The following is a 24068-nucleotide window of genomic DNA, read 5'->3' on the forward strand; positions in this document are numbered from 1 at the left end:
ATGTCTGCCGCATGTTTGATTCCGCCACGAGCCATGACTAGATTGACTACAATTAAAGTGCAAATTTGTAATTTGCGTCCCGTGCCAGCTTAAACATACGTGAGAACTGGAAAAAAAATCGTTTCTTTCTCTCTCTCTTTCTCTCTCATTGCTCAAACCACGCGCATTTTGTTATGAATTCGCTTTCTCGTTTTACTTATCTCCTATGACTACACTGAGCCTTGCGCAAGCTTGTAAAAGCAACTGATGAAATGGGAAAAATTCGAAAACAGGCCAATTCCGAGTCGCCTGTTGGCCTGTTGGTTTCAAAACGAGTCTTCGTGGAAAACTTTTCATATGAAAATGAGTTTGATTTGTATGAAAATGAACTTACAGATTAAACGCATTTTCATAAAAATTGTTTCGCACGAAGACACGCTTTGACACGGAGGCAAAGAAAAACTCGGAAATGGCCTATTGCACTATTTGCGGCCAAGCAATCGCAACATTCCAACACAGCATATTGCAACATTGTTGGGCGCAACATGTTGCGCCCAACAATGTTGCAATATGTTTGAAAATGGTCAAATTTTTCTTGCAACATTTGTGGATGTTGCATTATGTTCTACTCGTTTGGCCAGGTTCGTGCAACAGGCCCTGCAACAATGTTGCTCCAGAGCATGCGCAGTAGTTCGATTTGCAACACACAACATGTGGTCAAACGCAAGCAACATGTTGCGCCCAACAATGTTGCGATATGCTGCGTCGAAATGTAGCTATCGTTTGGCCGCGGCTTGCAAATACTTGGCCAACCATGTTGCGATATGTTGCGTTGAGATGCTGGAATAGTTTGACCGAAGCTTGAGGAGAGACGCCCGGGCACGAGGCATCTTGTGGAATATCAATTCTTTCTAACAGTTTCGGGAAGAAGCACTTGTTTCTCTTTGAAGTAGTTCAAAATAAAAAATCACTGTTGGTCACTGATGGCTGTGTTCTGACATGCAAGATGCGTTCTGTCAGGGAGATGAGATTTCGAGACTGAAGGGGGCATAAGGACCGGGCAAAATGCAGCAAAAACTAGCATATGACTTTGCGGTTTTACTCGCACTAGCGCAGCACTCCCAGTATAATTTGAAATTGGGAGGGACAAAGCCCTAGGAACAAAGTTGCCTTTTTGAGGGTATCAACGTGCTAGCTCTTTTAATGCAAAACTACGCCGGAATTCGACCATCATTACAGAACTCGAAAACTCCATAGTCATACGTCATAATAACTTATTGAAACAAGCTGAAGGTAACGCATGACAGAGAACTGGGAACTACCAATGTATTAGAAGCCTGTTTACTGAACAGTGGCGCCCAGGCCATTCGGGGCCAGGATGGCCAAGATGATACAAGAAATGAATGAAATCGCCACCCAAACCTCGTTCTTGCAGTAATATTGTTCGTACGTACCAAAAGGGCGCGGGAAAGACAGACTACACAAGCTGGATTACTGGATTTTCAGTGTGTTTATAACTACTCTCTACCTCGCGGAATAAGTCATATATAATAGTTCTGTTGTCTAGGCAATCGCATGTTTGTAGGAAAATGCTTTCACAAGAGATTTCCTGGACTACGAATAGTCCCTCTTTTGCTTAGTCGGTCGAGCGAAACCGTATGAGAAAGGCGCGAAAGTTCGTAGTCCCTCCATTCGCGCCCTACTCGCCCCTTCCCCACCGCCCAGGATTTCGAACTGCCGTTTTCTTCCTCGCAGTTTTCTTTCGCGTCACGTACGACGGACTAAGAGGAAGATTAACTACTAGTAGTCTAGAGATTTCCCTCTAAACTGACGCTAATGAAAAAACCTGAATGCGATCGTTGAACGTGTCTGCAACATACAGATGACCTTTCTTGTCCACCGCTACCCCCGCGGGGAAAAGCATTAATCCGTCCCCCTGTCCTTTTCCACCAAACTTGGTGGCAAAAATTCCGTTCGCCTGGAAAATCTGAACCCTGTGGTTACTCCGGTCGGCGACCACGTATTGCCCCTGGTCGTCCACGGTGATCCCCGCGGGATTGTTCAGTAATCCATCGGCATCCCCCCGGGATCCAAACTGAAGGACCGAAGAACCGTCCTTGTTAAAAACACACACCCTGTGGTTATTATAGTCAGTCACCACAATATGACCAACCTTGCTTATGGTTATCCCCCAGGGACATGCCATTTCCTTGGACACAATCATCCCCCTGGGGATCCCCTCGCGTGAGAAGATCTGAATCCTGCTGTTCCCAGAATCAGCAACGTAGATGACGTCATCCGAGTCGACAGCGACACCGAGTGGGTGTTTTAACCTGCCGACCTCATCTCCGAAGCCTCCGAAGCTCTTCATGAGTCTCCCCGAAGGTGTGATGATCTGCACACGATGGTTTTGACTGTCAGAAACGATGATTAGATTTCCCCGTCGGTTAAGCGCTAAGCAGTAAGGAAAGTTGAACTGTCCTTCCACTATTCCCTGAGAACCAAACGACTTGAGCACTTCTCCTTTTAAAGAAAGTATTTTAATTCTGTGATTATGGGAATCAGCCACCAACAAATGATCGTGTGAGTCCGCTATAACACTGTACGGATGCGAAAAACCGCCACAATCTTCGCTTCGTAGAATTAGCTGACTGCCAATCCAATCTCTTGGTCGTACTGTGACTGTGACAGGACTGTCCGCCACAGGACTGCCATTTATACTCACATGCAGCCAGTAGGTGTCCGGCTTACTGATGACGTAAGCCAAGGAGTACGTTCCATCCTGGTTGTCTTGACAACCATACTTAAACCCGGCGTTTTCGGGCGTCACTCGTGAGCTGACCAATGAGAAAGAGAGCTTCACTTTCTCTCCCCCTCGTTGCTGTCTTTTTCCTTGTTGATTGACAGCTGTCAAAGACATTCGATTAACTTCTCCCGTGACCACGTGCTGAGGCTCTTTCGCTGGAGACAAAATGCATAATGTAGGCTCGCATGGCGTGCTTGAAGACTGTACTTTAACATGACCTAAATGACTTATATCGTTCAGAATTTTATCGCTCTCTGCAAGGAATTCAACAGAGCTGTGTACCTCTTTCTCCAGCCGAAGACTTGCCGAATTTTGCTCTATTTCTTCCACAAGCGAGGTGAGACGCTGAATAACGGTTTTTCCAACGCTGAGTATTTCCACGTCACTTCCTTGCTTCACAGTGCGTTCTGCCAGCAGACAACAGTCGCTTGCGTGTTGAACAGTCTGTTGTAATACGTTTTGTTTTGAAAACAAAGCTTCAAGCTTTGCGGTACAATGTGACTCAATCTCATTTACAAGTTCACTCATGCGATTCTTGAGTGCCTCAATCAACTTCTGAAAATATTCTTCAATACTGCGACGAACCGCCTTCTGTTGATTTTCTACCTTTAAAATGTCTTCTTTAATGACGGTTGCCTGCTCGCTGACGTGTTTTTGTTTTCCCTTAATCTGCTCTGCAAGATTCACCATGTTAACCTTCAATGTTTTAGTGACCTCCGCAATAGTACGACATTCGTGTTCCTCGTGAGAAGAGAGCGAGCAATGGCGACAAATCATTTGCTCGCAAGTCTGACAAAGATAACACAACCGTTCGGATAAGTGAATGGAACAAAACGACGATCTCTGAAAATTATTCCCCTTGAAAAGCTGTCCCCTGAACTGATCGACCGTCTGTAAGGTATGTGTTTTGGTGGCGCTCATTCTACGATGCGCTGTGGAACAAAATTCACACAAAAACAGGTGGCAATTGCTACATCGCATCGTAACTTTCTCCTCTAATGCTTCACAAGTATCGCAAACGAAATCTACAGGCGTATTATCCTGTACAGCGGCCTTGTTCACCATATTATTTGCCACAAAGTTCAGAGGGAATTCACAACGCATATCTAAAACTCTTGAGCACACTGGACAACGTGAAAGCTTTCCATTTTTCTGTGAAGTCCTTTCGGCGTCAATACACTTTTTACACAAGGTGTGAAGACATGGTAAAAGTAAAGGTGAAACAAAGCGTTTTTGACAGCCGGGGCAAACTAAATCTTCGGCATTTGGTGTCTCGTCGGCAAATTTCACCTTCGTACGTTGTTTTGCCATCGGGGTTGGAATACAACTTCATGAAATTCTCTTCAAAGAGCAAGTACTTGACAACTTTCTCCACAGAAAAACCGTTGAGTTTTTCGATTGTTAACTGAACATTTCTTATTACCAAAACGAAAGATGACAAAACAAAGTATGGAACTTTCAGGACAAACCCGACGCTCTTATGTATCATGATGCGTGACAAATGTCAGCTATAATGAAATTTTAATCTCCGCAAACAAAACAAAGAACTTTGTGACAAGTTGACACAACTTTTCAATAAAGACAATCACTCTTTCAACCAGTGACGTGAGCAAATTTCCGTAACCTTTGGGGTATATATATTTTGCAAATTTCGAGTATTAAAGAAACTTACGCGAAAGCTAAAAAGTCCCGCTTTTTTCGCTCATTATTAGCTTTGTTTACCTTTTATTCGCGTTTGTGCTCGGTAGAAAAGTTTCCGCGCTGTGTGCCGATTACGGTAGACTTCACATAAGCCTTACTGGCTGTTCTGGGCTTCATTGCCTTATATACACTGATCTGTTGTAAATATATTTATAAATGGCAAAAATAAATTAAGAACAAGAACACGTTTTCAAAGATCTTTAGACACTACAAAACATGCCCTATTGTGAAAAGTAGTAACATCACAAGGGGCACAAGGAATGGCCCGTCACAGCACCCTTTATGCGCGTTTGGAAGTCTAAAACCCGCCTTTCTTTTTCTAAGCAACAAAAACAGGGGCACTTTTCACGTCTGATTTGACCCGAAGTCCGCGATTCCTGCACTTACGGTCGTTTCACCTCAAAAGTGATTAGCTCACAATGAAAACGGAGTTAGCCAGGGTCCACGTCCTGGACGCAAACTAAAAGAAGTACGGGTTCTGAGGACGAATTTCGGACAAAAACTCCGAACACTTTGCTGAAACATAACTAAAGTTCGTTTACGCCTACAAAACACGTTTTAGATTGAAACAACATCTGTGAAAATTATGGTTTTACCGCATCCTCAAGGTTTTACAGAATCACCGACGGGAAAATAAGAAAAATTCTCTCAAGCCGTTTCTTTGTCAAGCAGTGTCTCAACTAGGGTTCGCTCCATATAGGAAACTAGCGGCTTTAGCGCTATTTAAAAGTTTTATAATGTACTGTACAGTAAATAGTTCGGACGTTAAGAAAAATTTCGGACGATGTTATTTTCGAAATTAAAATCGTCCGAATTATTTTGGAACTAATAGACATGACATAAAGAATGGAAAACAGTAAAATAAGGACGCTTTCCATGACACCAAAAGTTCCGGTTTGAATTTTAGGAAATTTCCTACTCCGACAACCCGGATTAGAGGAAAAGAGGACAACCTCACAAGGTAAACCAAAATTTTCGAAAGTTTCTTACAAGGAATTTTTGTTCCATTGATTCATTTTCTTCAAGGAATTCCCAGAATTTTCGTTTGAATGGTTCACATTTTGGAAATTCGATAATTTTCGGATTTTCCGAAAGCTCAGGACGGTCTAGAACACCACAGCAACACTGACAAATTATGAACTAACATTTCCTCTCCTTTTTTTCGAGCTGCTAAACACGTTTGTTACATTAACATACAAACGTAGATTCTGTTCCGCACAATTTTACAGAGGATGACTTACGAATGTACCGGGGGGAGGGGGGGAGGGACTCCCATGTGAAAAGGACGGGGGTGCCCGTCGCAAATTGTGAAAAGAAGCCTGTTTTGTGGTCGGCTTGATATTTTTTTCACCCTTAAGAAGTACCAATCCTAAACAACACATTATCTTTTGTCATATATTTTCGGCTCAATACCGTAAATGGTGCCGTAAAAGCTCCGGATGTGGACCTTTTGAGTCTGCAAACCCTAAGAGCTACCAAACCGCGTTTTAAACCCTAACAGGTACGACGAGTACCCCCGTCCTTTTGATATGGAAGTCCCCCCCGGGGAATGTACCAACTGCAAGATATTCAACGCACATGCTAAGTTATTGCACTGCTTATCAAATATTTCGTTTACAGTATCGAAATTGAACGTCTTGAGGAATGAACCAGGCGTCCTCCATCTTGGATTTGAAAGTCTGAAAGGTTGTCACGAATAATTACATGAAATTCAGCAGAAGGCGTTTTTATACGTTTTGGACTATGAAGCACAAGAGCTACTGTTATCTATTTATTATCTTCTAATTAACAATCAGATTACAGCATTTGCATTAGTATACTAGTAGAACTCTACTAACTTATTTTAGTGAGTACCCTTTACTCTCACGGTGCCTCTCTCAGGTCCACCCAGGTGTACAAATGGGTATCGGCGCACTTATTGCTAGGGGTAACCCTGCGATGGACTCAGTAGCATCCCATCCAGTGGGGAGTAGAAATACTCCTAGTCGCTTCATGCTACTGAAACCAGGATAAGCGCCAGCCTGATGGGCCACTTGGCTCGTATGCAGACTTAACCTACATTACATTTAGATATTTAGTTAAGCCTATCTTCTAACTCGTGTTTATATTTTCAAGTAATAAATGGTTGTCACATAACTGGTTTAGTTTTATAGTTATTTTGAGTGGCCAGCTACAGTGTGTATTTTTTATAATTTATATATTGTATTTAATCTTGTAAACTACAGTACAACTTAAGTTTAACAATCAGAATTGGATTAGTTTCCACAACAAACCAAACTCGCCAAGATAACAGATGTTTCTGTGACCGTCCAATCTTGCATTGTAAACCAAAACAATAACAATAACAATTAAAATATTGCTATGCTCTGCTGGACTCCAGTCTCCTTCGCAGACTTTCTTTAGGCACGTCACGCATAGATAGCCTTCTTGCCAGCCGTCACGGAACGCCATTAACTAGAAGTGTGTTGCGTGACGTGAGTACACCGCCAGTTGTTACAAGTATAAACTCCCTTGTAGAACTAAAACAGCTTTTCCAGCGACTTCAACTCTGTTGTCTTGTCTCACGTGAATTTGGAGTTCTCCGCCGCGAGACGAGCACTGTCGAGCTGCGGAAAAAGGTTTGATAAAATTTATTCAACGAAAATGTATAAGTTAAGCCAAAACAACCATTAGCCCATACCACTGTGTTGATTGTTCCGCATACAATATCACTCGTGTAATGACATCTCTTCGTCATTATGTGGTACGTTTTCGGCTTCTGAACTGTGTTCTCTTTAACGGAAATTTCGTTTTACAAGATTTCTTTTCCATACATTTTTACTGTAAGTTTGGCCGACCGCTTGGGCTGCTGACGCGAGCAAAATTTGCGTCACATGATTGGCTATTTCCAGACCCTCACTACCGACAAGTGATCAAAAAATTACTTGAAAATAATGGTCCATATGTTAAGAGCGGAAAAACGTACTGCGTAGCTTTCTGCGGGCTTAGTACTGATGTAAACTGCAACGGTTTACAAAGGTTGGAAAGAGCGGCGGACTGTCGCTCGGTTGATTTATTTACACTTGGGCAAGCATGAATTTTTTCGGCATTTCACTGCTAAGAAAACAAGTCTCCCCCCGCCTGTTAAGAGACTCTCTTACCTATATATTCAGTGGGTTGCTTATATGAGTGCAATATGTAAAGAGCGTTTGTGAATAAAATGTGTCTTCGCATCGAAATTTCTCGCATACCGAGGGAAAATAAAGGCTTCAGAAACCGTCTTTAGGTTAATTTTGTCCCCAAAAAATTGATTCTCTACGAAAACAATACACCAACTTTCCATTAGTGACGTTAAAATATTGCTGCTTACCAGGAATATTGGGAAAACATACAAAGTTCGTAACCTTTTTTGTTTACACGATCCACGAAATTCCAGCCATTTTTTCAAGTTTCGGGCCTGGCGCACAGTCAAAACTCGCGCATGCTTATTACGTTTTTCCGCTCTGAAGCCCATATAAGGGTAATTTACTCTCGTATCTTTCATCATCTCGTGATGTAAGAATGTAAAAATGTTACAAATGCTGTCATGATAGCAAGGAACGTTTTTAAAAATGCCCAGGTTTGACTTGTGTTGTTTCTACGAAGGTCGTTTATGACAAAAATAAAACTTCTTCAAGTAATATATCAAACACGAGAGACAGTGTTTCATCAGAAAGTGAAGTATGATCATCGCAGTAAATTTTCCAATTTAAGCAACTGGAAAGAAGAAGCCTGAAAAAAAAAAAATCAGGGCTTCAACGGGATTCGAACCCGTGACCTCCGCGATACCGGCGCGATGCTCTACCAACTGAGCTATGAAGCCACACATTGGGAGCGAGGTCAATTAATTGAGTTTCAGGCTTCTTCTTTCCAGTTGCTTAAATTGGAAAATTTACTGCGATGATCATACTTCACTTTCATCCAGTACCGCAGTTCAAATATGAATTATTTCATATATACTTCACATCATTTCACTCACGGGAAGATATGAACTCAACTAATTGACCTCGCTCCCAATGTGTGGCTTCATAGCTCAGTTGGTAGAGCATCGCACCGGTATCGCGGAGGTCACGGGTTCGAATCCCGTTGAGGCCCTGATTTTTTTCAGGCTTCTTCTTTCCAGTTGCTTAAATTGGAAAATTTACTGCGATGATCATACTTCACTTTCATCTACTACCGCAGTTCAAATATGAATTATTTCATATATACTTCACATCATTTCACTCACGGGAAGATATGAACTCAACTAATTGACCTCGCTCCCAATGTGTGGCTTCATAGCTCAGTTGGTAGAGCATCGCACCGGTATCGCGGAGGTCACGGGTTCGAATCCCGTTGAAGCCCTGATTTTTTTCAGGCTTCTTCTTTCCAGTTGCTTAAATTGGAAAATTTACTGCGATGATCATACTTCACTTTCATCTACTACCGTAGTTCAAATATGAATTATTTCATATATACTTCACATCATTTCACTCACGGGAAGATATGAACTCAACTAATTGACCTCGCTCCCAATGTGTGGCTTCATAGCTCAGTTGGTAGAGCATCGCACCGGTATCGCGGAGGTCACGGGTTCGAATCCCGTTGAAGCCCTGATTTTTTTTCAGGCTTCTTCTTTCCAGTTGCTTAAATTGGAAAATTTACTGCGATGATCATACTTCACTTTCATCTACTACCGCAGTTCAAATATGAATTATTTCATATATACTTCACATCATTTCACTCACGGGAAGATATGAACTCAATTAATTGACCTCGCTCCCAATGTGTGGCTTCATAGCTCAGTTGGTAGAGCATCGCACCGGTATCGCGGAGGTCACGGGTTCGAATCCCGTTGAAGCCCTGATTTTTTTCAGGCTTCTTCTTTCCAGTTGCTTAAATTGGAAAATTTACTGCGATGATCATACTTCACTTTCATCTACTACCGTAGTTCAAATATGAATTATTTCATATATACTTCACATCATTTCACTCACGGGAAGATATGAACTCAACTAATTGACCTCGCTCCCAATGTGTGGCTTCATAGCTCAGTTGGTAGAGCATCGCACCGGTATCGCGGAGGTCACGGGTTCGAATCCCGTTGAAGCCCTGATTTTTTTTCAGGCTTCTTCTTTCCAGTTGCTTAAATTGGAAAATTTACTGCGATGATCATACTTCACTTTCATCTACTACCGCAGTTCAAATATGAATTATTTCATATATACTTCACATCATTTCACTCACGGGAAGATATGAACTCAATTAATTGACCTCGCTCCCAATGTGTGGCTTCATAGCTCAGTTGGTAGAGCATCGCACCGGTATCGCGGAGGTCACGGGTTCGAATCCCGTTGAAGCCCTGATTTTTTTCAGGCTTCTTCTTTCCAGTTGCTTAAATTGGAAAATTTACTGCGATGATCATACTTCACTTTCATCTACTACCGTAGTTCAAATATGAATTATTTCATATATACTTCACATCATTTCACTCACGGGAAGATATGAACTCAACTAATTGACCTCGCTCCCAATGTGTGGCTTCATAGCTCAGTTGGTAGAGCATCGCACCGGTATCGCGGAGGTCACGGGTTCGAATCCCGTTGAAGCCCTGATTTTTTTTCAGGCTTCTTCTTTCCAGTTGCTTAAATTGGAAAATTTACTGCGATGATCATACTTCACTTTCATCTACTACCGCAGTTCAAATATGAATTATTTCATATATACTTCACATCATTTCACTCACGGGAAGATATGAACTCAACTAATTGACCTCGCTCCCAATGTGTGGCTTCATAGCTCAGTTGGTAGAGCATCGCACCGGTATCGCGGAGGTCACGGGTTCGAATCCCGTTGAAGCCCTGATTTTTTTTCAGGCTTCTTCTTTCCAGTTGCTTAAATTGGAAAATTTACTGCGATGATCATACTTCACTTTCATCTACTACCGCAGTTCAAATATGAATTATTTCATATATACTTCACATCATTTCACTCACGGGAAGATATGAACTCAATTAATTGACCTCGCTCCCAATGTGTGGCTTCATAGCTCAGTTGGTAGAGCATCGCACCGGTATCGCGGAGGTCACGGGTTCGAATCCCGTTGAAGCCCTGATTTTTTTCAGGCTTCTTCTTTCCAGTTGCTTAAATTGGAAAATTTACTGCGATGATCATACTTCACTTTCATCTACTACCGTAGTTCAAATATGAATTATTTCATATATACTTCACATCATTTCACTCACGGGAAGATATGAACTCAACTAATTGACCTCGCTCCCAATGTGTGGCTTCATAGCTCAGTTGGTAGAGCATCGCACCGGTATCGCGGAGGTCACGGGTTCGAATCCCGTTGAGGCCCTGATTTTTTTTCAGGCTTCTTCTTTCCAGTTGCTTAAATTGGAAAATTTACTGCGATGATCATACTTCACTTTCATCTACTACCGCAGTTCAAATATGAATTATTTCATATATACTTCACATCATTTCACTCACGGGAAGATATGAACTCAATTAATTGACCTCGCTCCCAATGTGTGGCTTCATAGCTCAGTTGGTAGAGCATCGCACCGGTATCGCGGAGGTCACGGGTTCGAATCCCGTTGAAGCCCTGATTTTTTTCAGGCTTCTTCTTTCCAGTTGCTTAAATTGGAAAATTTACTGCGATGATCATACTTCACTTTCATCTACTACCGTAGTTCAAATATGAATTATTTCATATATACTTCACATCATTTCACTCACGGGAAGATATGAACTCAACTAATTGACCTCGCTCCCAATGTGTGGCTTCATAGCTCAGTTGGTAGAGCATCGCACCGGTATCGCGGAGGTCACGGGTTCGAATCCCGTTGAAGCCCTGATTTTTTTTCAGGCTTCTTCTTTCCAGTTGCTTAAATTGGAAAATTTACTGCGATGATCATACTTCACTTTCATCTACTACCGCAGTTCAAATATGAATTATTTCATATATACTTCACATCATTTCACTCACGGGAAGATATGAACTCAATTAATTGACCTCGCTCCCAATGTGTGGCTTCATAGCTCAGTTGGTAGAGCATCGCACCGGTATCGCGGAGGTCACGGGTTCGAATCCCGTTGAAGCCCTGATTTTTTTCAGGCTTCTTCTTTCCAGTTGCTTAAATTGGAAAATTTACTGCGATGATCATACTTCACTTTCATCTACTACCGTAGTTCAAATATGAATTATTTCATATATACTTCACATCATTTCACTCACGGGAAGATATGAACTCAACTAATTGACCTCGCTCCCAATGTGTGGCTTCATAGCTCAGTTGGTAGAGCATCGCACCGGTATCGCGGAGGTCACGGGTTCGAATCCCGTTGAAGCCCTGATTTTTTTTCAGGCTTCTTCTTTCCAGTTGCTTAAATTGGAAAATTTACTGCGATGATCATACTTCACTTTCATCTACTACCGTAGTTCAAATATGAATTATTTCATATATACTTCACATCATTTCACTCACGGGAAGATATGAACTCAACTAATTGACCTCGCTCCCAATGTGTGGCTTCATAGCTCAGTTGGTAGAGCATCGCACCGGTATCGCGGAGGTCACGGGTTCGAATCCCGTTGAAGCCCTGATTTTTTTTCAGGCTTCTTCTTTCCAGTTGCTTAAATTGGAAAATTTACTGCGATGATCATACTTCACTTTCATCTACTACCGCAGTTCAAATATGAATTATTTCATATATACTTCACATCATTTCACTCACGGGAAGATATGAACTCAATTAATTGACCTCGCTCCCAATGTGTGGCTTCATAGCTCAGTTGGTAGAGCATCGCACCGGTATCGCGGAGGTCACGGGTTCGAATCCCGTTGAAGCCCTGATTTTTTTTCAGGCTTCTTCTTTCCAGTTGCTTAAATTGGAAAATTAACTGCGATGATCATTCTTCACTTTCATCTACAACCGCAGTTCATATATGAATTATTTCATATAAACTTCACATCATTTCACTCCTCACGGGAAGATATGAACTCAACTAATTGACCTCGCTCCCAATGTGTGGCTTCATAGCTCAGTTGGTAGAGCATCGCACCGGTATCGCGGAGGTCACGGGTTCGAATCCCGTTGAAGCCCTGATTTTTTTTCAGGCTTCTTCTTTCCAGTTGCTTAAATTGGAAAATTTACTGCGATGATCATACTTCACTTTCATCTACTGCAGTTCAAATATGAATTATTTCATATATACTTCACAGTGTTTCATCAGGATATTCAAACGCCGAGAAGAGAGTTGAAAATACGACGCACAGCGGAATATTTTTGACGAAATTCGCGGTGTTTGGATAGCCAATGAAACATTGTCTCGAGTGATATATCTTCTCAATCGAAACAAAAACTAAGGAGTAAACGGAGAAGTAAAATCGTCAACGTCTATGCTAATTAAGACCGGGTATCTAAACCTCCTTCACGGTTGTGATTTTCTTTGTTTTAACCTGATGAATTATTAATGAGTTTGGCATTTCTCAAACTCATCAATTTTGAAAAAAGAAAAAGAAAATCATGAAGCTGATAGTGTTTGAATATCTGATCTTAATTCGCATAGATTTTCTCCATTTTCTAAACAGCACGAGGTTTGTGAAACACCCTTAGCAGCACGCCATGTTTCAACTCTGTTAGTGTCCGAAATTGCGGTAAGCACGGTCTCTCGTATTTGATGTATTACATCTCAATTCACAGAGCGCTTGATACAAAGCGAGTATTTTAAGAAACTCACCATAGAAGTCGTTCTTCTGTAATCTTGCTGACCAGAAGCTTGCGAGAACCGTGTGTGCCGAACCTAAATGCAAAATGGTGATACAAAAGAAGCGAATTTTGATTAATCTGTGGCTACGTGGTGCTACCTATATTAAAGTGATGAAAAAAATTATCAAAGCAACTTAAGTCAAGATGTCAGCTTTCGGCAAGTCATTTCATAAATTTAAAGTTCATTCAAGCATTCTGTCTCCCTTGCTGAAAAGCAGCAAAAAAATTAGAGTGGCACAGAAATTAAACCAATGAATTCTAGGACGTAAACTGAAGCAAATTTCAGGACGACCACCCGAGAAGAACTGCTGATACAATTACAATTATGTTACACGACAGAGCTCAAGGAACCTTTGATATTATTCCTTAGACCCTGTCTCCACTACGCCGGAAGAATTTCAAAACGCAGCTTTATTTCTACGGTTAGGCCTACCGTCCACACTAATCCGTCACCAAAACGGAGCTTTTTGAAAACGCTCTTCGAACAGGAAGAATTTGAAAACGCCGGCTTTGCGTTTTTCGTTTGGACGGAAAACATTCTGAAAATGGAGCTTTTCGAAAACGAGAACACGATAATTATGTGATTTTCCAGCCCGAGTTTCACTCAAACACACATCCAAAACATGCAAAATGACCGATGATTGTTGCGTTTTCAAATTTCTCTTGATTAGTGTGGACGGAAAAGATCTTATGAGTTTTCAGAGTGAAAACGCCGTTTTCCAATTTCCCGGGGTGCAGTGTGGACGGAAAACATTTGATGCGTTTTCAGAGTAAAAACGCTGTTTTCAAATTTCTCCGGTGTAGTGTGGACAGAAAACATTTGATGGAGTGAAAATGCCGTTTTCTAATTTCCCGGGGTGCGGTGTGGACGGAAAACATTTGATGCATTTTCAGAGTAAAAACGCCGTTTTCCAATTTCCCGGGGTGCAGTGTGGACGGAAAACATCTGATGCATTTTCAGAGTGAAAACGCTGTTTTCAAATTTCTCCGGTGTAGTGTGGACAGAAAACATTTGATGGAGTGAAAATGCCGCTTTCTAATTTCCCGGGGTGCGGTGTGGACGGAAAACATTTGATGCGTTTTCTGAGTGAAAACGCCGTTTTCAAATTTCTCCGGTGTAGTGTAGTGGTAGTGGTAGTGGCGGTGGCGGTGGCGGTGGCGGTGGCGGTGGCGGTGGCGGTGGCGGTGGCGGTGGCGGTGGCGGTGGCGGTGGCGGTGGCAGTGCCAGTGGTAGTGGTAGTGGTAGTGGTAGTGGTAGTGATAGTGGTAGTGGTAGTAGTAGTAGTAGTAGTATACTTTATTTACCCTCGGATTGTGTAGACGAGGCCATATACTCACCTGTCACAGGATCCTCTGAAACACCAACCCAGGGAGCAAAATATCGGGAAACAAAGTCATACGCTGTACCACAGCTGTTTACACACCCATTTGACTCAGTCCCTTGTAGAGTTACAATCACACCACGGACATCTCCCGACGAGTGAGCGCACATCATGGCTTGGAAGTCTGGGGAGAGGTTTTCCAAATCCTCTCTGTTAAAAAAATGATTCATGATATTTTCTGATCATGTTTGAGTGAATTTTAGATACTGAGTCGTTACAGTTTGGTTGTTGCGTCTCAGTGAACAGGAATTTTGTATCTTTGAGGTGACAAAACTTACACATTAATGTGAATTTCAACTGTGAGATTGATATATTCTTCAGTCAGTGACATTTCCTCTTACTTCTCAAACTCGTTAATAATTCATCAAGTTAAAACAAAGAAAATCACAACTGTGAAGGAGGTTTGAATACCCAGTCTCAATAAGCATAGATTTTGACGACTTAACTCCACCGTTTACTCCTTAGTTTTTGTTTTGATAATTGAGAGGATATATCAAACACTCGAGACAGTGTTTCATCGAGATATCCAAATCTCGTCAAAAATACTCTGCTGTGCATCATATTTTCAACTCTCTACTCCGTGTTTGGATATCCAACTGAAACACTGTCACTCGTGTTTGATATGTTAGGTCAAACATTGTAATATGTTAGACTTCAAGGTATTGATGGTTGTCACTCAAAGATATTGAAGGGGCCTTCGCTGCAATGAACATGGTTAAACATCTTATATTTAGAAATAAAAGGAAGCTTTCCTTAGCAACCACGTAGTGGTAGTTAAGGTGGATCCTCCTCAATGTGCTGTTCCAGAAAATATCCATACTCCCCCTACAGAAGGGACTTGAATTTCCTGCGGGGGGTGGGGGGGGGGGGGGTCTGGAAGAACAAAACATTTAAAGAAACTTATCAAGCTTAACTAGAATTTCCAGAGGGGTGGGTAGGTCTTAGAAAAAAAATCCCTTCCTTAGGGGATGTATGGATATGTTGTGGAACTACACAATGTTAGTTGTATTATTATACATGTATTGGTTATTGACCAAGCGTGAGGTCAAGATGGCTGGATATTATAGCCAAATTCTATTTTTGTGCATTGATGGATTGAGATGGAGTTGATGTCCATAAACAAACAACAAAAAAGAATGAGGACAACATCCAGCCATTTTGACTGAGCAAGGATGGTCAATAAAGGATTTATTCCATGGTTTTTCTTGCAGGACACAGCGAGTAGTCCAGAGGAAAGGAAGATAATGCCATCTTGCCTGCTCGAGTAACCAATAACAGCGCGGGATTTGGTTCACCTTGTCCGCTCACGGACCTAGCCGTACAATAAGATAAAATTTAACTGTGCAGTTAGAATTTTCATACTGACCTTGTCAACAATGGCCCAAGACACAAAAGTAGTGTCTTCATAGTTTTGGAGTATTGGACTTCTTTCACCTCAAGTTCACCTACAACTGAATAAAACTTACCATCAATGGAAGAAACAGAGGTCTTTTATGGTTATAATGTTCTATGACCTGTGATCAGGAATTTTTTTTTTACAGTGTAGGAACATAAATGATCACCTGATGCCTCGTTCTGGTGGTTATAAGGACTCATACATGGACTTCAAATTCAGGGGCAGCTAATGAGGGTTTTCTCACAAATGCAAACCCTGTTTTAGGCTACCTAGAGTGTTTTAAAAGATCTGTAGGTTAATTTTAAGCTGTGCTATAAAATGTTTATCAGGAACAATCATGGGGGAGGAACATTGTGTGACAAGCCCAAAAAGCGCCTGCAAAGGAAGTGATCATTCTTGGGTTTTCCCAGATTTATTCGTGCTTTTTTTGTCTATTTCACAAAAACCTGGCCATTCTGAGAAATGAAAGCTGGCCTTTTTTCTGCACCCAAAACAGCATTTTTATCATCCAAAAACAAGCTAATGTCTTTGCAGTGAAATTAAGTCACACAAAATTAATATATACTCTTTCCAAATAGTATTTTTGATTAATTTTCCAAATGTATGTAATGATGTGGTTGTTGAAATTAACATACACCGTACTGTAAGCATGATTTGACATGACTTAGTACCTGCTTTTATTAACCTTGCAATTGTTTGGTCATCCTAAAAGAAGAAAAAGAACTCCATAAAACTTGTTTCATAAACATCGTAAAGATCATCATTAGAATTAGCTCTTATTAACTGAGCAGGAGGTCTGTATGGGAGAATCTCGACCAAGGTCATGAGTACAGACCAAATGCAGTCACAGCCCAACTTCTAACTCTTTTGAAAAATGTTCCAAAATGTTTTTCCTTTCTCTATTTACTGTTTGCTGAAGTCTTTTACCATTCTATGTGAAACTTGAACAATTAAATGTCAACAAATGGCCAAAATAAAATTAATGACCAAGTACCTAAGGAGAGACTAGGCACTAGTAGGTTAAATGACATTTCTCTCAAAATCTACCTGTATGACCCCACCTCAAAATTTTAGAAACAACAAATTGGCTCTGATTTAATATTCATGCCAAGTAAAATAAAAATCTGTAAGACGGATTTTTTGCAAATAAGAAAATGTGAAATCGAAACTAGCTCAAAATCTGTCTTACAGATTTTTTTTAAACTTTTGGCTCTAAACATGATTCACCCCTACAAATCAACTGTGAAAATTTCATCATGGGTTGTATGGTAGGTTTTCAAGCAGTCCTCAATCAAAGACTTGCTTTTACAACCTTGGACGGGAAATGAATTGTGCATGACCTTTATTTAGGCACGCACTCATGTGACACCATGTATCGCATGCAAGAACGCAAGAGTAACATAAAGCTCTTTAACCGGTTGTTTATCAGCATTCGTTGTCCTAGCCGTAGCCTTTAAAACATGTTTGAACGGAGTTTGAAACTATCACTACATATACCAAGGTGATTTAATGCCTTTCAATTGCGAAAATGATTTTTCTTTTTCTTAGGGTTTGGTGCGTCATTTTTGCAAGCACGACTAGTACTGATGTCTGGCAGGCAATCATAGCGTGTGCTACCGAGTCTCAGAAAAACTGAAGTAAGCCACCTTAAATAAAAGTTCAGAACAGTAGGTGTCCAAAATGTGCTAAGGGTCTGTTCAAACCAAAAATTTATAAAGCAACACATGGAAAAAAAAACAATTTGCTTTCAACAGTGAATGCCTGGACACCCATCTGGCTAAAAAGGCCTGACAAAAATACATGGAGACAACATACTTCGAGCAAAGGTTCGCTGTCAATTAATGGAAGATCTAAGGATAGTGATGAACCTAAAAATCAATGCACACAAAGAATATTGTTATTAGTATACTCTTCCACTGTTCCCTATGTTCCTGCTGAACTGTACTTGATATTTAGACCTTAATTTTGTCTAATAGTAATGAAAATACAAATATTGTTGTTTAAATTTCATGGCTTACCTTGTCTTCTGGCTATTAAATTTCCACTTAAAGTTTCAAATGTCACTTCTGTGTTTGGGTTCCCTAAATTACACAAACAAATCATTGTCAGATGGTTACTAACGGCAGTCATATTTAATGTCAATCAACAGAAATCCTGTGGGAAATGTGGTGGCCTCATGGTAAGTGCACTGGACTCCAAATCAAGTGGTTCACATTCAACCTCTGGCTGTGGACATTGTGCTGAGATCTTAAGGGCCCATTAACCGATTTATTTGTGCGCTCACACACATTGCTAAGGAGGTGAAATTTCACTTCTGGTTACTTACGTCAGCCTGAGCGCGGAAAATAAAAGCAACTCAATAACTTCCAAATTCGCTTACATTTTAGATGTTTTTCTTTGTGTTTCACAAAATGCAAAGTAAAAAAAAGTACAAGCAAAGACAAAATAAGAAAAAGACAGAAAAACAAGAGCAAAAGAAAGAGAAAAACTAACTCCGTGTGGCTTTGTTTGATCTTACCGAAGTGCGCTGCTAGTGTAAATTGTGCATGCGCTGATAGGGTAACTTGCAATGTATATCTGGCGCACTTCGGGTTTCTTTAAATGCTAAAGGAAACGCGGTTTTTCATTAAATCCAGCCTTTTTCAACAGATTGCGACCAAAGCCAACATTAGAAAGATAGCTATGCATTCCTTTTTCAAAATCATGCTTTTTTCAGAAAATTACAAATTTTTTAATATTTTGAAATTCTCTCAAAATCTGACCTTTTAGAAATGAAACAAAATCTCTGCATAGCGTAATGAGGATTTAAATTAAAATATTAAATCAATCAAAAAAATCCCAATAAATTAATTTGCCAGGGAGCCTTTGCATTTTTTCAGTATTAGTCACATGACCATGGGCGTGGCCTGATGACGTCATCACTAGTGTTACTAATCATGAAAAAGTTAAAACACATGAAATAACTCTGAAGTAACTAAAAATGATGAGGTTATATGAGAATAAATTTTCCTTTGCAACGGCTCAAAAAGATCGGTTAATGGGCCCTTAAACAAGACTAGGCTGCAAACAGGCTCTCATGATTGGTGGCATGAGCAAAGCCATCAGCGAACAAAGCAAGAGTTGGCAAGCGAAGCGAGCCTGTGAGAATGAGAGCTTGCATGGACGCTATTGTTCTCTGAATACAGCCCCTCCAAAGGTGTCAAGATTTTGACAACTTGCTAGCTTAATGTGTCAAATTATTAGCCAATAGGGATTGAGAAAAACATTAACAAACATGATAGCAAATTGCATGTGGAGGCATTAGTTTTAATTGTGCAAATAGCACTTGTGTTTTGCTGCACGCAACATTGGACAAACCTTGGACAAAATCACAGCACAATCTGAGCCAAGTGATTTTCCCTCCTTTACCTAATCCTGAATTATGCTGGTTAGCGGGTAAGCACTAACGCTACAGTATCGCAATGTTGCCCTTCAGCGAACTTTCTTGATCATCACAGCAGTTGCGAACAGTTGAAATATAAGACGTCTACCATATCCAGTTGGCATGACCACAAAAACATCCCTTCCTTCTGAAAGACAATTCACACCTTTTTCCTGTTCGTGTTTTAGATTGACCAGTTGGAAAGATAGATGGATAGTTTTCGAAAAGCTTCCAGGATAAATGCCACACTTGGATTCTCGGATGCCATGCCATGTTTGTGTTCGATAATCTCTGCTGGTTTTGGTCATTTTAATAGGACCTGTCATTTTTCACCAATCAGAATGCTGCGTTCATGGGCCAACACACTGTATTTGGAAAACAATGCCTTGCGTGCAGGCTATCATTTACTTTACTTGCTGATGCACCTCTTGCGACTTTGCTCATCGACCAGACTTTGGTCCTGTTGCAACACATGAGAGCCTGCATGCAGGCTAGGGTGACACTTTACTCTCACAGTGTCTCTCTCCACCCAGGTGTATAAATGGGGACCAGCAATTTTAATGCCGTGGGTAATCCTGTGATGGACTAGCACCCCATCCAGGGGGGAGTAGAAATACTCCTAGTCGCTTCATGCTACAAAAACCAGGATAAGCTGTGGCATGATGGGTCACTTGGCTCACATGCAGATTTGACCTTTTTTAACAGAAATCTTGCCATTAATATGATGTTATAGGACAAAATTGGTATTAAATGTATACAAAAATCAGTTTGAAGGTAGCATTTGCAAAGAATTATCAAAATTAACTTGATATACCGGTAATGTGTTATGCATCCTATTATAAATTAGCAATAATTTAAGTGCAAAAACAATTTTCTCGTCTTACCCAATGAGTTGAACAAAACAGCTGCTGAGGCTAAGGTTGCATGTCCACATAAAGGTACTTCACATTTTGGCGTGAACCAACGAAGACCAAAGCAGGATCCTGATAAGCCAAAATAAATACTATTATAAATTCTAGAAGATGGCTGGAATGGGGAGGGTCCTGTTCAAGTGCTAACTGTTTGTGCACGAAGCCTAATACTTTGAACAAAGAACAAGCAAACTTCAGTGTCTGAAATAAAGAACACCTATTTTTAGGTTCAAACGTGAATCTTGACTTTGGAACAGCAGGAGTTTCATTAACGTTTTCAGCAGGAGGGAAACTAGTTAACACAGGAAGGCAAACCTTTTTTAACTGAACTTCTTTATGAGTATAGTTTTCTTCTAGAAAGTCAAATCAGTGTGGCAAAATCGTCCTCACAGCTGGTCAATTTGTCCGGTGCCTGCAGCCCTAAATAGAATCCCTGAACAGACATGCAGCTTTGATTCAGACACTGGGTATTTTGTGTGCCAAACGTAATGCATAAATAAATGTTTGTGTCAGTTTTCACATTTTTTTTGTTTTTCAGTGTATTTAGAGTCCAACAGATTAATTTTGGCATCTGAATCAACAGGTATGTGTACTTTACACTGAAATATATATCAACCTACCCTTATTTACTAATTAACCAAATAATTCTATTATCAGAACCTTTACTGTAGGTGTTGTGCTCATTCTCAAAGATAAAGGCAGTATCAGACAGGTTCATTTCTTTTGCAATTTTCTGCAAGATGTCATCACCTAATTCCTGAATTAAAAGCAAAATAAGTTAATGATGATTAATGATAACATCTTACTCTTAAGAAACCTATTTATCCATCTTTTTATAAAAAAAAGATCTCTGTATTTTCTAAACCATTTTATTTCAGGGTCAAAACAGGTACATTTTTTACGTAAGGATGGGTGTTAGATGACACCATAGCAGTATGGCTGGTATGCATGTAAATTCTTATATCACCTATATACAACATGAAAAACATCATTAAACTGGCATCGTTTTACTGTACATGTGTCTACGTATTTCAAAACTTAATGTAGTAAGCTTGAAAACACAGATGGATTTTTTGCTATTTTTATTGCATGCTTTGTCTGTGTTTGCAAGCTAAGAATGCACTAAATGGTGCTAGCAGAGCATGGCTAGGTTTTGAAAATCATCCATGGGACCCAACACCCTGGGCCCAGTGTATGACATTTGCGGACTGCAGACCATGGACTGAGGATTTTTTTGCTAATACCGTATTATCATTTCCATTACTGAGAGCTAACTGTAAACAAGCTAACCTGAGAGCTATTCAGGCTAACCTGAGTGGGAGCAACTTCAGAATACCCGGCCACTTTATTTACATGTGTTGGTGTGCTTTGAAGAACGAGGTAGATAACAATAGTTGCTATTCTTATTCAGTGAGATGCTAATAAGTGGCCGGGTGTTCTGGAGATTAGCCCTTTCATTTTCCAAAGTAACTTTCAGAATGAGACGCAGACTCCGCTTTCCATTAAGCTTATCTAAGACTAATTTAAAAATGCAATTTGGATTGCTTGTGAGTCAAATCAATGTGGCACATGTTGCAAAAATCTGAGGATATGCAAACTAGTTCGTTATCTTAACAGTTAACTAACGTTTGCTCCTACAAGGCATACGGCCGCTGGGTTTCCTCCAAAAGCCTTATCTGTGAAGGCATCCACTACAGAAATAGATCGAGCATTATTACATTCGTCCGCCATCTTGACCTTTCTCGTCCCCAGCTCTCCCCGGAGTTTATCGTTTCGCTATGGTTACGTCCACTCAATATTTCATCGCTCACCAGCAACGAATCCAAACAAACAGCTAAATATTTTCTTCGTCTTCTGAGATTTTCAGAGTGCCCAGAGTCCTCTGTTTCAAACCATGTCCTCCAGGAAGGGAAGGGCGGGATGGAAGTTTGGAAGGGAAAATATGGGACAGGACTCCGACGATGGTTTGACGGATCCTGGAGCAAACCACGTGATCAATTTAAGGTGACGTTGGTTCGAGTACAAGTACGGTCAAGTATGGCGTTCGCATTTCAATCCAGTTCTATTCATTTCCAAGGAATTTTCGTATCGTTGAAAGGAAGAGGAAAAGACTTAACATTGTCCACTGGAGTGCACAGAGCAAGCCTAGCCTAAATTTCAGCCGCCTCCTCCGCTCGCTGAGTCACTCGGGGAGAGAGACGATGTCTCTCTCCCCGAGTGACTCAGCGAGCGGAGGAGGCGGCTGAAATTCAGGCTAAGAGCAAGCCTGGCTGTCTGGCAGCTAGGCACCATCTTGTTGAAAAGGCCCCTCGAGAAACGACGGAAATGTCGCGCAAACTCCCTTCCAAGGACTTCTAATTATTAACCTTTTTAAAATCAGAATCACCTTAAGAACAGAAATTCAGAATCGACTGAGACAAGATTGAATTTAAAATCGCTTGTTTTTCTTGAACGTCATTGTTAACAAATTATTTTAGCAATGAGGATTTCCACCTACTCAAAGGGTGTATGTTTGCGATGTTTTGGTCCGACAAACAGGAAGGGATTTTTGCTCTGAAGGAGAACAGAACATCGACAAACATATCTTTTGATTTCAATGGAGCATAGCCTCTTCCAGGCATTCAGTTGGTTTGGGCACAGTGTGAAAAATGGCGGGCAAAAAAATAGGGGAAAATCTCTCTTCTTGTTTTGTTCCCCCTCCCCCTCTCAACACATTGAATGCCTGGAAGGATAGCTGGAGGTTTCCCACCAAAGCGAGCAGAAGCGCGCGACTTAAAATATGTGACGTTAAACAAAGAGTTTCGCACGTATGGAGTCCGTCTGCGTATTCAAATTTGAATGCTATTATAAACTTTAATTAAAATGTTAAATGGAGTGAGATGCCGAATTCGTTTAATTGCACCAGTGGCACAAGCTATCGTCTTAGTGATATTTTATGTTAAAGTATGCAAGACGCGCTTGTCATGTTGCCGACTGCATATGGGAAGAGTTAAGTATTACAAACGTATGTGATTGCAAGCGGGCAACGAAACAACACGAAGGCGTTTGCCCGTTTACCAGCATCATACAAGACTAACTGCCAAAGCAAGCTCAGTTCGAATCAAGTGTGTGTCGTTGCTAAACATAAACTTAATCAAAGATCTATTGTTGATTTTCAGTACTTACACATTTTATTTTGACCTTAAACTTGACATGACAATGACGTTAATGTTCCGTCAAGGTGGAAACGTCTTGATCAGTTCCCGCCCGATCGCTTACCTCTTCGTCGCTCGCGCGCACGTGACTCACACATGACCCTGCTCGCAGGCTTCACCAAAGCGAGTTCGAACCGACTGACCCACATCAACTGTACAAGTGTCAAGTGGTTAAAATCTATCTTTCTCTTATCCAGCAAAAAAGACAACATTGTGGGCATAATGAAACAATGTTACACGAAACATGTTTATTTCTCGTTTCTTTCTTTAATTCATTGAAGCTGAAGGCGAACTCGAAATACATATTTTTTATGCAGGATGACCATTTCAGTTATAAAAACCGCTATCAACATGGGTCCTGTGTAAAATAAATAAATAACTAAATAATAAAATAAAATAAAACATGCAAAAATTTAAAAAGCTATATAAAAATCAAAAACTATACATATAAAGAGAGTTAAAAAGACTAGCCTGCTTGGCAAGCGTTCTCGACTTTAGATCAA

General features: G+C 40.7%; 2 protein-coding genes and 1 non-coding gene across 3 annotated transcripts; all 3 read right to left on the minus strand.

Moving 5' to 3' along the window:
- Positions 1-371: 371 nt before the first annotated feature.
- Positions 372-4256, minus strand: LOC145496108 (E3 ubiquitin-protein ligase TRIM45-like). Its single transcript, XM_081475741.1, has one exon. It carries the CDS (start codon positions 4094-4096, stop codon positions 1802-1804), a length of 2295 nt encoding a protein of 764 aa, XP_081331867.1. The 5' UTR covers positions 4097-4256; the 3' UTR covers positions 372-1801.
- Positions 4257-5753: 1497 nt separating this feature from the next.
- LOC145496154 (phenazine biosynthesis-like domain-containing protein) lies at positions 5754-22764 on the minus strand. Its single transcript, XM_081475796.1, has 10 exons — positions 21998-22764; positions 21032-21128; positions 20345-20443; positions 18058-18120; positions 17855-17907; positions 16711-16744; positions 16010-16094; positions 14600-14793; positions 13233-13295; positions 5754-7092 (listed from the first exon to the last, which is right to left on the minus strand). Exons 1-10 carry the CDS (start codon positions 22100-22102, stop codon positions 6980-6982), a joined length of 906 nt encoding a protein of 301 aa, XP_081331922.1. The 5' UTR covers positions 22103-22764; the 3' UTR covers positions 5754-6979.
- Positions 8255-8327, minus strand: Trnat-ggu (transfer RNA threonine (anticodon GGU)). Its single transcript has one exon. It is a non-coding gene; the product is annotated as a tRNA-Thr (tRNA).
- Positions 22765-24068: the final 1304 nt, after the last annotated feature.

Source organism: Orbicella franksi, chromosome 8 (genome assembly GCF_964199315.1).
Source record: "Orbicella franksi chromosome 8, jaOrbFran1.1, whole genome shotgun sequence".
NCBI lineage: Eukaryota > Metazoa > Cnidaria > Anthozoa > Scleractinia > Merulinidae > Orbicella > Orbicella franksi.